The sequence below is a fragment of the Phoenix dactylifera genome, chromosome 14 (assembly GCF_051530095.1).
Source record: "Phoenix dactylifera cultivar Ajwa chromosome 14, Ajwa_hap1_PhDact_Kaust_v1.1, whole genome shotgun sequence".
In the NCBI taxonomy this organism is placed as follows: Eukaryota; Viridiplantae; Streptophyta; class Magnoliopsida; order Arecales; family Arecaceae; genus Phoenix; species Phoenix dactylifera.
In genome coordinates, this window is record NC_143203.1 from 18,065,304 (window position 1) to 18,081,229 (window position 15,926).

The window sequence follows — 15,926 nt, forward strand, 5'->3', positions numbered from 1 at the left end:
GACTGTCCTTTATAGCAGCCTGAGTCTAAGCCTCCTGCATGTTATCTGGATCTAATTCCTCATAGTCCTATAGATCCCTATAGTCTATAGTGGCTTAGCTGCTCAAAGATCAATCTTTGCTTATTTTTTTACCCTTTTTTATTGCTCTTTCTAAAATCATGAAAGTGCTTCTTCATCAACTGTCCGACCTCTTATAGATTTTTCTTACATACAGCTACATTGGGATAACAACTAACCAAATGCTGCTGCAATCTCATCAACCCACGCTCTCTCCACTCTACATTGTACCCCTTGCAACTCCAATGGTGTTGGCCCGTAGTTATGACATCATTTTCTCAATATACATCAGTATCTTTATTCTTTTTGTATCTATTTTTGCAATTGCAAGTTTTACGAATACATGTCATAAATCATCCTATTCATCACTGAAAATTACATAAAGTGGATCTATACATTTAACAAATAAATAAAATTTGAAATATTTTTGGATAAATTGGCTGTTTTTAATAATTTAATTTCACATAATATATGTGATAATTTATAAAATCATGTAAAAGCTATGCATGCTGTCTTAGAAAATATGTCCTAATTACTCATTCATATTCCCATTTTTTTCATGATTTTTAATTGAATTAATAGTTATTTGAATAATTAGATACTTAAAATTAGATAATTTATAATGTAATGCAAAAAATGATTGCATTACTTCAGAAAATACTTCTACATTATCTATATAGAATACTAACTCTTCATAATTTATGATTTTTAAATATTGTTCATTAATATTTAGATAAAAATAATCTTTAATACAAAATATTGAAAAAATTAATTATATTTCGGATTAAACTAAAACCCTACCAAGGATAATATATCTTAATCAACACGTTTGAAAGTTGTTTGAACTTGGCTTTAGGTTTTGGTAGCCATAACTATGCCCAATTTAAATAAGTTGTGCATACCCCTAAATATGCTACCACTTTTTTAACTTTTAATATTATTTTATTTAATAATAATTTTGACTAACATATATTTTTTAATCTAAAAATTATTTGATCAATGAAAAATCATGATTTCTTCTTCAATGCTTTATCACCCTTAGATCTACAACATTCATGAAATCATGCTAAATTACAAATTTTTTCCATGATTTTCACTGCTTTTACCAATTTTTGATCTATTTTAGGCATGAAAAAACAGAGAAGAATGAAGAGGAGGGAGGGGAAGGGGGATTATACCTAATTTGGCTTGATTTGGGCCCAAAATGACAAATCATCGTCTTCCTTGATTTTTCCTCACAAAACCTATCGTTGGAAGCTCTCTTTTAAGAAAAGAGATGAGTCACGAGGTGGCCCAAACAGCCCGAACTAAGCTGAATCGGACGGCTGTGCTCGGTTTAGAGTTGTAAGGGTCGGTTTGGGTCACTTACCGGCCAGAACGGCCACAACCTGGTTTGACATTGGTTTGGGTTTGTACGCCCCAAACTGTGTTGTTCCGGTTGTTTCTGATGCCATGTTATTTTACTTTGTTTGTCTATACATCTTACAAGATTGTTCCAGATTCGTTTATATCAATGTTGTTTCGCCTATTTCTAGAGAATTTTTCTTCAAACCCATGATGAGATCTATGATATATGTTAGGTACTAATTGAAAGTTTCTTTCTCCACCGCTTTCTTAGTGTTTGCTTTCCTATCAGTCTGTCTTTCTTGCCTTGGTCTCTTTCTATGTTAAGGACCTTTCTTGTGTTCTAGATCTTGATGTATTTTAGACCCCTTCACTTCTCAGTTTATCACATTACTAGAAGCCTAGGATGCTGTATCTGTTGCATCAGTTGTTTAGTTCACCTTTTATTTGCCAAATAATAGAGGTGTCATTTGACATCAATCTACTTGATGGCCAGAGGCACAACAGTTGGAACATATGCTATTTTCCCAGTCATAATACACTAGAATATCCCCCATCATCTGCAATGAAAATCTTGCATGAGGCTTCTTCACAGCATTTTCGAGTTCAACTAGTTAGTTGAAAACCTTGAATCTCCCAGTCATTGTTCACTTTTGCTGAGATAGACTTGAACATTATAACAAGAGATTTTCAACATTGTTTCTGACACACTATAAAATTTCCCCTCCTTACAAATTGATGGTACATAAATATTTTGGTATCTTGCTCAACAGTGACAACACTATTATTGTTAACAATTGGTGCAATTTGTTGGTCTTCTCCTTGTAATTCTAGTCTGCCATAAACAATTTCTAGTTAGTTCTTGCAGTACCTCATCACCAAAGTGTTGCTAACTACTTTTAGGGATACAAGATTGCAAAGTTAAGAATTATGTTTACAGATATTATCAGTTCTCATATACTTTAGTGGAATGCAATTTTTTATCTATTTTTCCTGAAACTCACGCTCCTTCAATTCTTACAGGTTTCGTGATTGATCCTGCAAAATGCAGTGAGTTGAGTTTAGAGGAGAAGAGAGAGCTAGTGCATGAAATTTCAAAGTGGGCAGATAATGCCCCTGAAATTCTTCAGTCCTGGAGTCGTAGAGAGCTTCTTCAACTCATCTGTGCGGAGATGGGCAAGGAGAGGAAATATACTGGGGTCACAAAACCTAAAATGATTGAGCATCTGCTTAGGCTGGTGTCACAGAAGAATGGAAGAAAGAATGATGATAAAACAAGCATTTCATCAGCCGCACCAAACAACCCAAATGGATTAAAGAAGAAGAGAAAAAAGGAACAACCATTAGAATCTGAAACTGATGTAACTCATGATCCCTTGAAGAGAAAAGACGAGCAAGTTGACACCTTGATCTGTCAAAATCTTGCTTGCCGAGCCACTCTGAGCTTAGTGGATGGATACTGTAAGCGGTGTTCCTGCTGCATCTGTTATCGCTATGATGACAATAAGGACCCTACTCTATGGTTGGTTTGCAATTCTGATCCTCCTTACCAGAGTAATTCATGTGGCATGTCCTACCACCTGAAATGTGCTCTTAAACATGAGAGTGCTGGCATTTTGAAGAATGGGAGTTATCCAAAGTTGGATGGCAGTTTTTATTGTGTTTTCTGTGGAAAAATCAATTGGCTGATGCGGTAAATAATTATTCTATTCACTTCACAAGTACTTTGAAAACTTTTGTGGTTAAATTCCTTGATCATTGATCTCATAATATAGTTAATTACTGCATGAGCAGTATCATGCAGAGATAGGTAGATAATCAATAAGATAATTTGTAGCAATAATCCAAAAGGGGAATTTAGTTTACCTTCTAACGAAAAGGGGAGGTAGAATTTCTCTTTATCTTATATTCAGAGCATAGGGGTTGGACCATTTGTTTCTTTGTGAACTTAGTGCTTAAATATATGATCCTATTGAATTTACTTTATGCATACTTATTATTATATTATTAAATACAATATTTGTACTGTATTTATGATCTTAGTAAAGACTATCTGCGCTTACTAGTAGAAGTTATTGAGCATGAGGATATCAAATTTAGTTTCTACTTTGCTCATTGAGCTTGCTTATTCCTTGCATTGCTTTCTTTCCTAGTGCTATTTCTTGCTAAGTGGTGATCCCTCATGCACGCACACATGTGCCCGAATGCCTGCATGTGTGCACATGTTCATGGACACCCCCCTCCCCTCAACACCCGCCCACACACCCCCATGCCCACACCCACCTGCATGCATCCATGTGCTTACACCCGCACCTGCATGCCCAATGCACAGCTACACACATCTATGCACACAGATAGGGAGAGACAGATATGGTTTTTTTGTTGGTAAGTTGTTCTGCATTATGAAAGTTATAGCTCAAGTATGAAACGCGCGTGGAACTTGTTGATTTAACAATTTTTGACTTAACTGGGTTATAGATCTTTGAGAAACTATTAACATTTTATTGGATAAAAATATCAACAACCAAAGGCATATCATTGATTAAATTTTACACCTTGTAGCTTCTGTAGCGTATGATATTGCACTCTGTACTCATATTTGATATCAACTTGATATGACATTATGCCATTTCCATATTCCAAGAGCTTCTTGTGGTGATTCAGATATTCTGTACAATCAAACTAGCTATTTTATTCTGATTATTATGTTTTTGTAGTTCCCGCTGGAGGTTACATACTATTTTTGTAGACTATTTTTTGTAAAATCTATTGTGCATGAATTTGAACCAGCATGTTTTCAAACATGCCTTTGTGCAAGATAAAGCTAAAGAATTTATAAGATTTTTGAAGAGAGAAATCTATTTCTGATATTGGTCCCCTAAGGTAACAATTATAAGCAGCAAAAGGCCAATTTTGTGGTAAGTTTGTCCGAGGTGAGATTTTATTCATCTGTGGTGGTACGAGGAAGGACAGAACTTGAAATAAGCACATAAGAGGAATTAATATCTGGAACTAATTTAGGATAGAGAAAGTAAAATCATTTGAAGTCTGTTCATCATGTTTGATATCCTCTGAAAATGGCCTTCTGAGAAGGGATGTTAAAATTCAGTTTGAAGGTTCAGGGAAAAAGAAGAATTTTTAATTATACAACTGTTTAATTGCTTTTTGGTACAAATGCTTCTTTAACTGTTGTCTTTAGGTCTGCTTTACTGATCATTGATACCATCCAATTGTATGGTAAAAAATGTAGATGGTTAAGAAAGATGAAATAGTATTTGATGATATGTATTTTATTTAAATTTTATTTATTGAACCAGGATGTAATGAACATTGGTCTCGTTTTACTATATAATGAAATGTTTCAGTTAATTTGTGTGTGCATGGGACTAAAGATAAAAATGCATATGAGAACTATATTCTGTTTTCTCACGAATAATTTAACTGAGAAAATGATTACCTTGCAATCTGTCTTAGCTGCAGCTTTATATTTCTAAGATGTAAGGTGTTATAAACTATGAATTTTTGATATTCTCTTTCTTGTTGAATCCATATAACTATAAAAGCTTAAACTTAAACACCAATCTTGGCGGGCAATTGTAACTATATTCGGTTCAAAACAATCTGTCCAATCATAAAAATGCATTCTCTTACAAGCTGCATTGTGATCTTGAACTCTGATCATAAACAAGTGCTCTTAGTGATAATTTGTTCTGGTGCTTGGGAAAAGAATATACCACAATAGTGCCTTAGCTGATCTTCTCTTTCATTTGTATGAGGTTACTTGTCCAGCCTTTGTTTTCATTTTTCCTCTTCTTGATATTTTTAGATGAAAAGGACATCATATAAGGGTAAGGAAATTATTTAGCTTTATTTATCATCTTGAAGATGTTTGTGATATAATTTATTGGCATTCTTTTGCATCTTGCGTTCCACAGAAGCTGGCAAAAACAACTATTGATTGCCAAGGATGCTAGGAGAGTTGACATATTATGTGATCGATTATCTTTGAGCCACAAAATGCTTAAAGGAACTGAGCGTTATAAAGAAATGCAAAATATTGTGAATACAGCTGTAAAGAAACTCAAGAAAGAAGTTGGACCTCTAGATAAAGTTTCCACAGTCATGGCAAGGGGCATTGTCAACCGGCTTAATTGTGGTGCAGAAGTTCAGAAACTATGTGCTTCTGCAGTGGAAGCAGCAGATTCCATACTTTCTAGCTCAGCAGGCCTCTTGGCTGATAAAGACCTCAAAGCCCCAGGTAAATTTCTTTTTTCTCCTTAACCTTGAGACTGTTCCAAATTTATCGGATTCCTGTAAACCCAACCTACTACTGCTCATTTATTCACAGGATCAGTTAGCACAGGTTCCTTGGCTTTCCAAATCCATTTTGAAGACATCTCTCCATTTTCTGTGGTTGTTTCCCTTCACTCCAGAGACAATATGTTTGAAGAAAATATCATCGGCTGCACTCTGTGGCATCGAAACTCTGATGCCATGGATTATCCTGAAGAACCCACCTGCCTTATCCTGAGGCCAGATACAAAGATCATGATATCAGGACTGAGCCCGTCAACTGAATATTATTTCAAGGTGTCTCCTTTCAGCAGCACCAAGGAATTAGGAAAGTGGGAGGCTAAGTGTGTGACGCAGAACCTTAATGGGAACAGCGGCCAATGCTCCACTCGGAACTCAGATAGCACTTATATTGACGATGATCTTATTTCAGCTTTAAAACAGCAACAGGACATGAGTGAGCCGCCTGTGATCATTCAATCAGATTCACAGAGGGGTTCAACAAACTCGAGTGATAACAACCAGGCTCCAAAACTCCCGAAGTGCAACCACAGTAACCATCCTAAGGTTCTCCCATCAGAGGGCATCAGCGACAACAATGACATGCACTTGCGGCCATCTTCAGAGGCTGTACCTTTTGTCAGCTCCAAATCTGTTCCCTTGGAAATGCCTCGCAAATCCGATAGGCTTAATAGTACACCAGATTCTGCCAATAAGAAGGAATCAGCAGAGAGGGAGTATGAGTACTGTGTAAAGGTGATCAGATGGTTGGAATGCGAGGGACACATGGAGAAGGAGTTCCGTGTGAAATTCCTCACATGGTTCAGTTTGAAAGCGACAGCACAAGAACGAAGGGTGGTGAGTGCATTCATAGATGTTCTTATAGATGAACCTGCGAGTCTGGTTGCTCAGCTGGTTGATGCTTTCATGGATGGTATATGTAATAAGGAGAAGCCGGTCATACGGAAAGGCTTCTGCACCAGGTTGTGGCATTAGGCTTGGGGTCCTACAGGTGGCCATTTATTTTGTGGATCTTTAGGAGCCAGAAAGCAACTTCACTTGGAAAATGCAATGCTTCTGTGGAACTCCATTAAGATTCAAAAACAAAAAATTTCATTTTATTAAATTGTTGATGATCATTTTGCCTTCTAAGGAGAAGCATGTTGCTGGAAAAGGTGTCCGCACTAGGAGGCCCCACTGACTGTTAGGTTCTTCAGGATCTATTTTCCTGTTTCACACTAGCTGCCTGTTGTGGCTATTGGATCGCATATTGGAATTTGATTTAGATGTTGGATGTGGTACTTTACAATGCTAATTCATGGACCATCTATTCAATCTTTTCAGACTTCATCGTTTCCTTGTGAATTTGTCATGCTTGATTTGAAAGCACAGGAAACACACGATACACATCTGCGTTTCTATCGCGTTTGATCTTTCTTCTTTGTGTATAAGTTATATTGTTTGATTTCAGTTATCTTCGTTGCAACATCTGGTATGTTGGTTAGGCAGTTTGGCCTGATTAATTATCCTCAATAGCTGATCACATCATTAGTTTTCTTGTCGCCTTTTAAGCATGAAGAAAAAATTGAACTTATCAGTATACTATTGCACAAGCCAAACTCAGTGACACACAAGATCACATTGATCATTTGGCTGTGCACGACTTTCTATATCTGTATTATCTCTACACATGGTGTGTGTTTGTTATTACACTGGTCTTGCTTGTAGCAAAATTTTGTTCTTTGGCAATCATTCACAAATAATGTACCTGGCTATCTGCTAATTTATTCTGATCCCTACCACACCATCAATTTCAATCTCCATTCATTAAACTCTAGCTTTTCAGTATTGCCGGCCTGTGTGACTTGAGAGATACAGCTAAAGTAGTCATTGGTTGATGTTGGACTCTGTTTACACCACTGAAGCTTAGTAAACTTAGATTTTGGGGTGGGGAGCCGGAAAATTGTTTCAAAATTCTTACCAAACACTTTATAGTTATCTAAAAGAGCTTGTGACTCTCAAGAAAGTGCAAAAAGAAATTTCTATAATTTGCATGCACGAAATGAATTTTCTGTAACAGGTTCCGGATCTCATATGGCATCATTTCCAAAGAAACGAGCCGATATAGCATCTTTTAAAGGGTTTAGATTATTAATTAAAATAGAACATAAAAACAGCTTGGTATCCTGAAACCTAAGGAGCCTTTAGATTATTCATTATTTTAGCTGCGGCATACAGCTGTATAGCAAGACAAATCAATTAGATCTTCCAACATGAAAGCAATCTTAAAGCTAAATAGATATAGGAACATAACATGGGTCCACATTTTTAGACACTATAGCTAAAAATTTATGCTCAAGCAAAAGAGAGATAAAACCTTCTAACCACAAGCATAAAAATTTTCTGAAAGATAGAGAGCAGAATATAATAATATTGCTAAATAAGAAGATTGTCCTCATAATTGAGCTTTGGGTCCCCATGATACATGGTCTGTTGAGTCTGAAAGAGTTGAGCACCACTTATGGAGGTTGTGATCAATCCTATTTTTTAATGCTAATTGCAAGTTCTTAATGTGCAACCATGTGGATGTCCTCCAACCACCAAAACACTTCAAAAGGAGTGCATACATTATACTATACTAGGATGCTTAGCTTTCTGTGTCGCTTTAGTTTAACTAATATGATGTTCATAAGGAGCATGAATCTTGCTTGAAGCTAACTGTACCCAGCAAGTGTAACCAAAGGGAAGAGGACACATTAGAGCAGATCCAACACTTCAAGTCTTAGATTTGGAACAACTACAAGAGGTAGTTGGCGAGCACAGTCCCTCCATCGATGCATACATTTGGGACCATGAAAGGACCTCTTAATATACAAAAAGAGAAGAACTCCTTAGGTTGCACACTAATTCATTGCTCCAAGGCAAGTTGCTTGTGCCGATGGAGATCGTTGAGATACCTTGAGCAAGTGTAGTCCTCTGAATCACAAGCGTCAAACAGTGGTGGTCTTGCAATTTTAGGCCTCAATTCTCTTCCCATGAGTTCTGCATATCCTTGCTCTCCCTTTAAAAGCCTGACCACCTACACTCATATGACATTCAGCATTTAGCTGAATAGGTCCAATTCAAGGTTAAGGATGAGCAACATGAACAATTTGCTTACCCAATTCATATTAGGCCGCGAGGTTGAGAGGTGGTGAATGCACATAGAAGCTACTAATAAAGAACGTCTCATTTCTTCAGGGTCATAACCATCTCCAAGAGAAGGGTCGGCAAGTTCTTTTACGTTGTTTGTGTCGAGGAGTGGCTTTGCCTATGACAAGCATAGAAGCATCATATCTTAGAAATGAAAAATTCCCCCATAATGCTAATACTAGCTTTGCAAGACACTGTGATTCTTTGAAACTTTAGTAACTTTTCATAGAGTAGTAACTTTCAGGTTCGAATTTAAATATCAGAATAGCTGATATAATCATCATTCAATGGGTCAGGTCTACTTATCTTTTCTTGATTTATAAGTTTATGGTGGGTTTGATAAGAACAATGGAGAAGTAGAATACTTCGGTTGGGTTATTAATAATAGGGATTGGATATCTAAATATTCTAGAATATTTCTACTATATCCCTGGACCAAAAATTTGAATAACAGAACATGAAGAGGACTATCTTGCATCGTCTGCAAAGAAGCAGGGTCATTTAGTTTGTACTGAAGCAAAACTTTTTATGATTAGAATGAGGCATTTAACTTGATATAGGATGAAATACTGTTTAGACTCATGATGTCTATGTTGTAGGATGATGAACTATCCTGTACCCTAATCGCAAGCAAAATTTTTCAGAAACTGTCTTTTACCCTAATCACAACATTAACCTTTCCAGAATCTGAACATATGGTGTCGGATTTGGATCTAGCCAATCTAATCCAAGCCAATATCTTAGGAGTTCTTAAACCTAAAGACATGCCCCGGACAAGCCAATTGGCTGACAGACCTAGTGGAATCTAAATTATATTGGATCTGAATTTAAGTGTGATCACAATGGCTCACAATGGCCCCACCAACCCATTTGCAGCCTAGGAATCACATTGATATGCAACATTAAAAACATAACAAAATAAAATAAAAGATTTCATAATGCATCATAGCGCAACATAAAGCAAAATGTTCCAAGTGAAATCTAAGAATTACCCATATCACTAGGCTCTGTCGAGAAGAGTCAACTGCCCTTCGCCCTGTTATCAGCTCGAGCAGCAACACCCCGAAAGCGAACACGTCAATCTTCTCATTCACTACCCCATGCATGAAGTATTCAGGCGCCAAATATCTAAATCATAAGCATATCGCTAGATATATAACAAGCATCCTCGATTAGCTTCAGAAATGGAAGGAATGGATTGGTTTGAGCTTACCCAAATGTCCCTTCAATGGGGAACACAATGTGGTGAGTCCAGTTGTCTGGCAGCCACTTTGCAAGTCCAAAATCAGATATCTATGCAAAGAAACTGCATGGTTATGAAATAGTCCAATAATGAAAGAGAGCAAAAGCTGCTAATAATACCTGCGGCTCAAAGTCTTCAGTCAACAGTATGTTGGAGGCCTTCATGTCTCTATGGATTATGCGCCGCTGGCATCCTTCATGGAGATAGAGCAGCCCTTCTGCTATGCCTAAAGCAATCTTAAACCTTACCTTCCATTCAAGGCCTTCCTTCGAACCTGAACAACTGAATTCCTCTTCATTACTAAGCTAAAACAAGGTGATGCAAGCTTGTTATGTTCAATTCTTTTGGAATAGCAGTTAAGGAATGTTACCCTTGTCATAGCTAGAAGCATCATTAGAGTTCCTAGATAACTATTCGAGGACAGGCTCTGACAGCATCTCCTCTCTAGAAATGTTCTTAATTTGTTATCCTGAATCCTTGATTTGATCTATCATGTCTCTATTTCTTAAGAAATTGAAATGGTGAAACTGGATGCTCCAATGATGAGATTTGATCAGCATCATCATAAGATCATACTGGAGACAAGAAATGTTAAATCGATCCGTACTGTCCGGTTCAGCCCGTATCGAACCGGTACCAACACCAACTGGTCCTGTTTGGCACTAAAAAATGGTTCCGGCCTCAGGTTTGGCTTTAAAAAACGGTTCCGGACGGAACTAAGCGGTACCGAGCCGGAACCGGCTGGTACTAGATGTGTACCGGACGGACCCGGATGGTTCCATCCCGTATAGCTAGGAATTGGTGCGAACCGGTCGGATCGCGCCGGTTCGCCATAGCATGCTGCGCGTGCGCTGTGTTATGCAGACTGGTTTATTACTGGTCCGAACCGGTTCGGTAGGCGATCAGTACGCCTACCGGTACCGATTTAGCATGCCTTGACTGGGGATGAATCTTTTATTGGCAAATACACTGTTTATTCAAGCAATCCTAGCTAGTGCCAGAATTTACATGGAATTTACATAAGACTAGGTCCAGATCCACCTCCATAATGAATCCCTAAAATGGGCAGAGAATTATTGATCTCTCATGTCAGTGCAGCCCATCATACTTCTAAAAGTCTAATATCTTCAAAATGCATAATACTAACACCGCATATAAATTATTGATAAATTTCACATTACTTACACGTTACTTACACATTAAGATGCAAAAGTTATAATTTATAAGCTGTTGACTAGAATTAATAGTTTAATACTGTAAATTACAACGATGAAACAAATCAAGAAGGAATTGATGAAACAGGCCAAAATACAATGAACTTTATTTAAGCTATGAAAAATAATTTTCTAGTACTAATATCAGTAATAATAATTCAAATTTTTATTACTATTATGACTTATCTTCCTTGTCCTAAGCGCATGTATTTTATAAATTATCACAAATCCAATTACTCAACATCTCAAGCTGCACAAAACATAAATCCCCTGGTGGGCAGGCTAGTTTGCATGACCATATTATTAGTTGAAGCATATATTCTTATCAGTTATCATCCTATATCAGTTGAGTCCACTACCTAATTGATAAGTCCACTATCCAGTCCTAGAGCTTGTGTGACTGAACTTGCATATAGGCCGAGCTTGGTTCTTGACTCCTTAATCATGCATTACTCATGTAGAATTGAACATGTTTTCCAGCATGAGAAACATAATGATGTTCAGCCAATGTTTTTTTCTCCCTTTTGCTGTCTAAGCCAGCTTCAATAACCATGGGTCCACTTAGTTTGAAAATTTTGGCCAATAGTGCCAGGTGCTAAATCTTGTGCTATTAGTGCTATTTTAGTTCATTCTTTATTTAGGTTTAATCGTTGCATCGATTTACTACTTTGAGCTTGCCTAAGCTAGCAACCTGGTTGTATATAAGATGTTAATAAGACATGTCTAAGAAAAGAAAGATATACCATGAAGCACAGAAGCCAAGCTTCCATGTGGAGAGAACCTGAGAACAAGGTGCAAGCCCCTTTCCACGCTGAACCCCAGCAGTTGTGCAGCATTCGGGTGATTGACATGGGCAATTATTCCAAGTTCTGATAAGAAATCTCCAACTCTCTCCTCCTCGTTGTCTTTCTTTGTCAACCTCTTCACTGCTACAAGCTGTCCATCAGCAAGGCATCCTTTATACACCTCTGCATGTCCACCTTTCCCAATCAATTTATCTGAGCATGGAACATAGAACAAAAAGTAGTTCAATACTAGTTTCATTAATTGCGAGAAGAGGTTTGGAGCATATCTTATATAAGGGGGAAGTTAATCTTCTTAAGTAATACCTGAAGGGAGGATGAGGCCTTGGAGATTGAAGCTCTACTTATTACAATGGTACTAAAACACTAGGGGAAAAAGTGACTAAATTGTACTTTCTGGAAGCATCCATTTGTCTCCTTAAATATGAGTGAATGATGGGGCCATCCTAATATTCTACAAGAACAGATGAGTAGCTTCAAGCTGGTTCACTCACATGCAGTTATGCGTAAGTTTAGGAAATTGCCTAGAATTTTAGTAGCTAGCAACATGTACCATTTTGCATGGTCCTACCTAAAATATAAAATTGAAAACAATAGAATTAAGAGAAAAAGAAGATAATGTATCATGAATAAGATGGAACTGGCCAGCATGTGTGCATCATAGCAATTGCCCTAATTAAACTTATGTTGAAATCTTGGTCAAAATCATTTGGGATCATAAAAGTCCATATGGCAATCTTACATTAGTTTTATGAGTGCTTCATAAAGATCCATGCTCCGTATAATATTTTCATTTTAAATAGGAAAGGTGAGAGCACTAAGGGTGCAGGTTAAGATACAAACATAGACCCAAGGTTCGCTGTCTCGGTACCAGACTCCATATTGGTACCATACTAGTACAGTGTCAGTACGGTACGGTACAATTTTTTTTACTGTACCGAGTGTCGATACGCCATCCATACCGAATACCGATACCGAACTAGTATTATATGGTATGTACCGTACTACCCGGTTCGGGCGGGTATGACATACCTTGCATAGGCCCTTCCAAGCTGGGAAAGAAGGGGATGCAAAGGCTCAGAGGCTAAGCAGTGTCATTCCAAGTAGGAAGATATTTCAAAAGAAAAAGTCAATTTTGATGCTTAGCCATGACCCATGACCAATTGAATAGGGTTCATTAATATGCCCTGAACAATACAAAAGACGAAACCCACCTTTACAAGACAATGAGAATCGAGCAAAAGGAGAATGAAAGCTCTTCAGAAAGGAAGATATTTGGAATTGGAAAGCAGCTCCAAACAAACCTTTGTTTGACAATTCTGTTAGTTCTACAACTATCAATAGCTCAAGTACCATGCAAATGTGTGTTAGCTCCATTGCATGGTTGGAAAAAAATAAAAATAAAAACCAATTTGTGGACACTGTTCACATGGGCATGGAGATGTATGTCAAATCACTTATGATAATAAATACCTTAATAATAATAGAAAATTGCATGAATTCTAGATCTTTTATTTTTATTTTAAAACAAGATAAAGGATGATGTCTATGAATTCTTAGGAAAAATGTTTTTGTCAGAGTGTATCCCTTTAGATGGCAAAAAATCTCTTCTTCTTTTTTCCACACATATAATTCCTCTCAAAATAAAGCAATGAAGAGTGGAATGAAGAAACTGAGATATTTATGCTCTCTTTACATATGAAAGTAGGAGGATTAGGGCCTCAATTTTTTTCCCACCTTATCATAAACAACCCTTTTGCATATAAACATAAGCTAGTTATTTAAGCTCCCCCTCTCTCTCTATTATCACAGGATGATGAAATCTTACCTGGGTTGAAGTTATCAGTAGCAGCTGCAAGCTCCTGGTAGTCAAAGCTCCTCCAAGAGGGCCTTCCCCTTCTAATCTCTGCTGTGAGTTCCCCACTCTCCATCCTATCCTTCTTACTCTGAGTCCCCTGCAAGCCCAAGCCTGCCGTCCCCGGAGGAAATGTTGATAGCCTCATCATGCACCTCTTCTTTCTCAGTATCAAGCCACCAATCAAAGTCCTCCACTGCAAGCTGTGGGACTCCAACACTGTTCCATCTGGAGCAATTGATCGGTCCCCCGACAAAGTATCCCTGCTGATTCTGCTGCTGCTGCCGACATCAGAATCTGCACTAGATATTGGGATCTCTAGCACACCTCGAGGGGAGTTCTGATCAGAGCTATTGCTGATATTATCATCGGGCTTTGCTTCTGAGCTTTTTCTGTTTTCCCTTATTTCTGGTTGATGGAAAAAAAAATGATTGCAAATTGTTTTTAAACAAGGGGTAGAAACTAATAAAAATCTGATCTTTTCTTGACTCTTTTCTGCACTAGACTAAATTTTGTTTCTTGTTTTCCTTTGTTTACAAGACTTTCCCATGGAATATTGAATAGTGCGAAAGAATTATAGAATCACTCACTATGTTTCCTCTGAGCCTACAAAATTATAAGGTAATATAAAAGTTCTCAAAAGAGAAGCAATAGGGACCAAAAATTCTTTGATTGGTTCTTCTTTATTATTCCATTATTTTTTAATTTATGTCTGTTTATATCCCTTTTTCCTTTCTCCTACTAATTATAGTTAGATGGCTCAAATATCTGAAGGAAGTCCTTTTTTGGGAGGAAAAAAAGAATAAAGAAAGAACTCCCCCTCTCCCTCAGAAAACAAGAACTAAAGAACAACAACTCCCCTTCAACTAAGTAATGGAAAGGAGAGGGTTTGATTATGATCAACTATATCTTATCTAAAAGCGAATTCTCTCATGTATCATCTTTTTCCATTTTTCTTACATGTTTTATGTATCATCTTTTAATGTCGTGTTTCCTTAACAGAAGATTTAATTGTTTGAAAGAAATAAAAAAAGGCATGGAAAAACACAATACTAACCCCTGAAGACTAGCATCATATCAAGCTTACCTTCTTTAGAATTCGGCGAATCCTTCGGGTTGTCCTCGGGATGAAGCTCTGGAGATTGAAACAAATAATCCTTTAGCTTCATTAGTTGATCAAGTTAATGGTTTCTCTCTATTTACCAAGATTCGTCACAGTGATAGAGAGTTAACCATTAGTATCAATTGAAAGCTTACCTTCCTTGGAAGTCATTGGCTTTTTAAAGTTTCCTTCCCTCCCCTGTTTCGTTGAACAATTCAAACTTCATTATGAGGAAACTATGGCTGGTGCTCTGTTTTTCAAAGAAAGAAAGCAGAGGTCAAGGAATAAAAGTTGGAGTTTTATTTGGTCTTATTAGGAGTAGAAAGAAAAGAAGGAAACGGTTCTTGTCAAAATTAGGAGGGGATTTCTTGGACGGCGGTTATTCTCAAAGGGAAGAAGCAAAGGAGAGCAGCAATGCGAGCAAACACTAGAGAGGCTCTTAAAAGGGCATGATGGAGCGTCAAAGGTTTTGGAATGGGCTGGGCGAGCCCTTGTAGGCCCCACAAAGGTTGAAGAGTTTGATAGACTTGCATATCTTCCTTAATTAGAGATGGAGCAAGATACCAAATTCTAGTACCACTCTTGTCCCTATATTGGTATATAGGGTATAGAAGCCAAATATTGGTATGTCTCTTATACCGTATATTTATACTGAACTAATACAGTATAATACGTTTATTTTATACTGTATGATTTGGTACGCTATAGCGTACCCTAAAATAGTTTGTTTTTCTTATTTTTTTATATTTTTTGATACTAAAAAAAGATAGAGTTAGGATTACTTCATATAAAAATAAATTATTATAAATTATGATTGCCTGTT

The 15,926-nt window shown here is 37.2% G+C and overlaps 2 protein-coding genes across 9 annotated transcripts in view; one reads left to right on the forward strand and one right to left on the reverse strand.

Moving 5' to 3' along the window:
* LOC103718757 (VIN3-like protein 2) overlaps positions 1-7,051 on the forward strand; it is a 21,323-nt gene extending 14,272 nt beyond the window's left edge. For both annotated transcript variants that reach the window (XM_008807707.5, XM_039132632.3), the window contains 3 exons: positions 2,425-3,094; positions 5,337-5,659; positions 5,750-7,051. In XM_008807707.5, coding sequence (XP_008805929.2) covers positions 2,425-3,094; positions 5,337-5,659; positions 5,750-6,690 — 1,934 coding nt within the window. In that variant the 3' untranslated portion in view covers positions 6,691-7,051. The remainder of the gene's footprint in view (positions 1-2,424; positions 3,095-5,336; positions 5,660-5,749) is intronic.
* Positions 1-15,565, reverse strand: part of LOC103718758 (receptor-like cytosolic serine/threonine-protein kinase RBK1) — a 27,137-nt gene extending 11,572 nt beyond the window's left edge. Inside the window, exons 1-9 of one of the 7 annotated variants that reach the window (XM_088711090.2) lie at positions 15,259-15,565; positions 15,089-15,136; positions 13,975-14,409; positions 12,087-12,311; positions 10,249-10,403; positions 10,100-10,179; positions 9,879-10,014; positions 8,855-9,004; positions 8,334-8,773 (exon numbers count right to left, since the gene is read on the reverse strand). In XM_088711090.2, the coding sequence (XP_088567216.2) occupies positions 8,603-8,773; positions 8,855-9,004; positions 9,879-10,014; positions 10,100-10,179; positions 10,249-10,403; positions 12,087-12,311; positions 13,975-14,409; positions 15,089-15,136; positions 15,259-15,274 (1,416 nt within the window). In that variant the 5' untranslated portion in view covers positions 15,275-15,565 and the 3' untranslated portion in view covers positions 8,334-8,602. The other 6 variants (XM_008807708.5, XM_039132636.3, XM_039132635.3 and 3 more) reach the window with 6 other exon arrangements.
* Between the last annotated feature and the right edge of the window lie 361 nt (positions 15,566-15,926).